This window comes from Etheostoma spectabile, chromosome 13 (genome assembly GCF_008692095.1).
Source record: "Etheostoma spectabile isolate EspeVRDwgs_2016 chromosome 13, UIUC_Espe_1.0, whole genome shotgun sequence".
NCBI classification, from domain to species: domain Eukaryota; kingdom Metazoa; phylum Chordata; class Actinopteri; order Perciformes; family Percidae; genus Etheostoma; species Etheostoma spectabile.
Genome location: NC_045745.1, coordinates 26,290,139 through 26,294,155, shown reverse-complemented (window position 1 = coordinate 26,294,155; position 4,017 = coordinate 26,290,139). Strand labels below are relative to the sequence as shown.

The following is a 4,017-nucleotide window of genomic DNA, read 5'->3' as shown; positions in this document are numbered from 1 at the left end:
AAGAATGCCAAAGGACAGTTGATTGAAGATAGGGATCCTGTCTGCAGAACGTGCAGGGAAAAAGTTGCTGCTAAAGGCATTGAAGACACTTTTAATAACACTGTGATAATACCGAAAACCGTGACTATAACCACAAGGTTACATTTTCATACTGTTACACCCCTAGCTGAAACAGTGACTGAGTAATTTTAAAATATGGCTCCAAGGTAGGCCAGCGTATGCTATAATTGTTAGATGAGTAAGATTAGTCATGTTTCAGACTAGTTAGCCCTTTGCATTGCTTCAATATACTGACGGCATTTAAAATTTAGATTTGATGTCATGCGAGTTAATCATTTTCCCTGGTGGTCGTTTTGTTGAACAGAAAAACTCGGCGTAAATATATAAGCAGCTATTTACATGATTGTTTTATTAATATTTTTATGCTGCTTGAAACAACAATCTGTTCAAATGTACCAACACAATATCTGATGCGTTTTCTAGTAGTATGGGGACAGGACTATTTGTCCTTTTTTTATAATTAACTTAGCCTCAACACTTAAATAATAATACATTTTAGCAAAACATTTAAGGAGTGCGTGAAAAGGAGAACTCTCTATTTGTTTCATTCTCACGTTTTTTTATTCATACTTCTACAGATCTTATTTAGATGCCCCAGAAACTGTTCATTTTTAATGCTGTTAGTTATCATTAAAGACACTAGTTGCATTGTGTGTACAGTGATTCACTGAATATTAACCTGATAGTTAATATCAATGTCAGTTAACCCCCTTCCTTCTCTTCCTTTCTGTTCAACACAGAGGAAGAGTCTAGATCTCAACGTACAGTCTACCACAGCTCCTTCCAGAGGCAAAACCCTCCCCACACCGGTACAACTTGAATTGACACTTTTTTCAAATGACTGAGTCCTTGTTTAAACCTGGTGTTAACATGCAACCTTTGTGATCATACAGCTATCGGGTCATGCTGAACTGCATGGGAATCCAGAAATAAACAACCATGAAATAAAAAAGGAAGATGCTGATCCGGTCGTGCAGATCACATCTGGAAGTGCTTTAACACACAGTGTAACCAAATGTTTGTCTGGTGTATGCACTGGACTTGTCAAGCCACATTTCAACTTCAAATCTTTCAAGGTAGCTGGTATTCTCTGTTTATGTTGTAATCTCTCATGTGCTGAAGATGGATGATTCTGAGATTTCATTGACTGCAGGTGAAATGCAAATATCTATTTAAAATCACATATAATAAAGCAGCTAACATAATAAATTGCCCAACAAGAAAGAAGTGGAATGTTGTTGATGCAGGCACTATAGATTCCCAAAGACACATTTATAGTTCTAAGAGTAAACCCAAGGGAGTGGCAGCTGATCTGTGTCTCTTGCATCTTAATACCAGGTTTCAATAGGGCCTTTACATTGAACTAGTTTAAGCCGGAGATAAACGGAAATTGGTGAAACCTGTTTAATGTGATGTGCTGTGGCTATTAACCCAGACACAGTCTTAGCTCATGTCAGGGAACAGACTGCAGATAATATTAAGATGGCACTGCTTCATGAAATAAAACTGGAATACCCAGCTTCTAATGAGCACGTTGCTCTGTATCTTTGAAAACTCGAACCTACATTATCGGTCAAAAGTTTGGGGTCACTTACAAATTTCCACTCCATTTTAGACAGAATACCAGCTGATCTGAGTGGGTGGGTGATCTTTAATGCAATATGTACATTGCCCATTATCAGCAACCATTTATCCAATGTTCCAAAGTCACATTCTGTTCACTAATCTGATATCATTTAAAAAAACTGAGAAAACATCGGAAAACGCTTTTGCAATTATGTAAGCACATAATGTAATCTGAAAACTGCGTCCCTGGTTAAAAAAAACACAATGCAACTGTTCTCAGCTGGGATTCTGTCTATAATGGAGTGCAGCTGAAATTTCTAAGTGACCCCAATGTTTTGACTGGTAGTGGATCTATCTGGAATTAAAAAAAAATGTGTGGAAACAAAACCTCTGATTCATTTAAGTAATTGGCCGGTCTGTACTCATTTTGAGCACAATGTCTAACAATGTTTGTTTGCTGCAGAAGAGGAAAGTAGAGGCTGTCCCCTTGGCGACTCAGGTTCCCCCGGCTACCCCTGTGCCCTCCCTGCCAAGTTCAGCTGAAGCGTCTCAGGCATCTGTTTTTCCTGCTGTGAGGGAGACCAACACCTTTAAGTCCCGCGAAGACCATGAACAGATCTCCTCCCTCACAACGGTAAAGAAAATGGTCCTGGAGTCTTAAATGTTTGATTTTTTTTTATTTTTTTTAACTGGCTAATGCTTAACTCCTCTCTTTAAAACGATAGAATGGCACTGCCCGGCGACTCATCCCCCCCCAGCCGGGGAGGAAGAGAAAAGCGAATTGTGGGGGAACAGACGAGGTATGTAACTTAAATATATTTCATCTTTACAATCTTATTTCATCTTTACTTTTATTTAGTTATTTAAATTGTATACCTTATGACGGAGTCTCTGCATCTATTTATTTTTGAGAATGAATGAATGATTTTGTCTTTATTTTAAGCACTGCAAACTATAATATTTGTACAGTGTAGTTTTACATTCTTACATTCCTAAGTCAAGGAACACACTTTTTCATGTTTATCATCTACACCAGTATCACAAGCCAAAAGGACCACAGATACTGCCCGTATTAATATGAGCAAGATTAAAGTTTTTTTTTTTTAATCCCAAATTTAAGAAAGTAAAAACATATTTCTCATATGAATTCTTTATCCTTCATCACAGTTTTAAAAGTGACAAGCTTTTCCGCTGTGCTGCTCTAAATATCCTTCTTTAGAAAAACACAAGTAGCCTATATGATTGTATACTTTGACACAAATATTTTTCAACCAATACTTTTAATATGTCAATTTTGCAATTTTACACATCACAACTCCCTATTGTTTGGTTACGTGTTTCTGAGCTTAAAATCAATTTTGTTTAGACCTTCTTAATTTTGAATTGGTTAGAAATCATAGCGACCCACAAAATACCAGCAAGTATTGGGAATGTTTTCAATTTTTCAATATTTGCTAATTGTTATTTCACATTAGATGTCTCAGTCTTGTGTTGAATTTTCGTGTGAAGTTAAATTGGTTTACTGACCTTTTTGTTTCGCTCAAAAGGCGCTGGAGCTGAATTGATTGATGCAACTTTAAAATTGATTTAGTCCTTTGCAAGCAAAATATACCAAATATAATGGATTTTTAAATGTTTATGATTTATAAATTTTATTTATAAAATGTTTATGATCTATCAATCTTTATCATATAAGTTAACAAAACCAACATGGAATAATTGGTTATAGGATTGTGTTTGCTCGTTTCCTCACTGTTCATTTGTTGGCATCTCTATCACTACTTATGATTGCCAGTATTGCTGTTTGGCAAACATATGTTGAGTTTACACTGAAGTTCAATATTGCTTTCAATCTGCCCTTTAATCATATTGTTCGGTGTAAATAGCAACCATTTTTTTTCTCTCTTTTTCTGCTAGATGATAAAGGTTTTGCAGTATAACAACCCTCAAACAGCCAGTGTTTTTCTACCACCACCAGAGGTCTGTTTTACTTCCTGTTATTGTCCATTGATTGTCTGTTTCTGCACATTCGGCTGTTCCTCATGGCGTTTTTCCATTAATGGTATCTGCTCGCCTTGCCCCGTCCTCCTTTTTCCAATTTTAGATTAGTACCGTCTCATGTGTGAAGCAGGTCGTCATAGCAGGAAACTGCCGTGACCTAATGCGACACACACACACACAGAAAGTCGAAGGTGTGTTTTTGATTCTCGGCGTGTTGATACAGAAGGCAAATTAGTTTCTAATGAACCTAGAGGCAGAAAGAGAAAAAAAAAAAAACGCTGAATAAACTACCGTATTTACCTGTAAACACGGCAGGTTTGTTCAGGACACCTACTGCCCCTGTCTGTTGCTATCCCCGTCTCCGACCAATCGGTAGTCTGCAGGTTTTCA

General features: G+C 37.0%; 1 protein-coding gene across 1 annotated transcript in view; it reads left to right on the top strand.

Moving 5' to 3' along the window:
• The window catches only part of kat5a (K(lysine) acetyltransferase 5a), a 9,440-nt gene that overhangs the window by 1,810 nt on the left and 3,613 nt on the right, over window positions 1-4,017 (top strand). Inside the window, exons 5-9 of the mRNA XM_032534077.1 lie at window positions 801-869; window positions 954-1,136; window positions 2,090-2,260; window positions 2,352-2,426; window positions 3,544-3,606. Of these exons, the coding sequence (XP_032389968.1) occupies window positions 801-869; window positions 954-1,136; window positions 2,090-2,260; window positions 2,352-2,426; window positions 3,544-3,606 (561 nt within the window). The remainder of the gene's footprint in view (window positions 1-800; window positions 870-953; window positions 1,137-2,089; window positions 2,261-2,351; window positions 2,427-3,543; window positions 3,607-4,017) is intronic.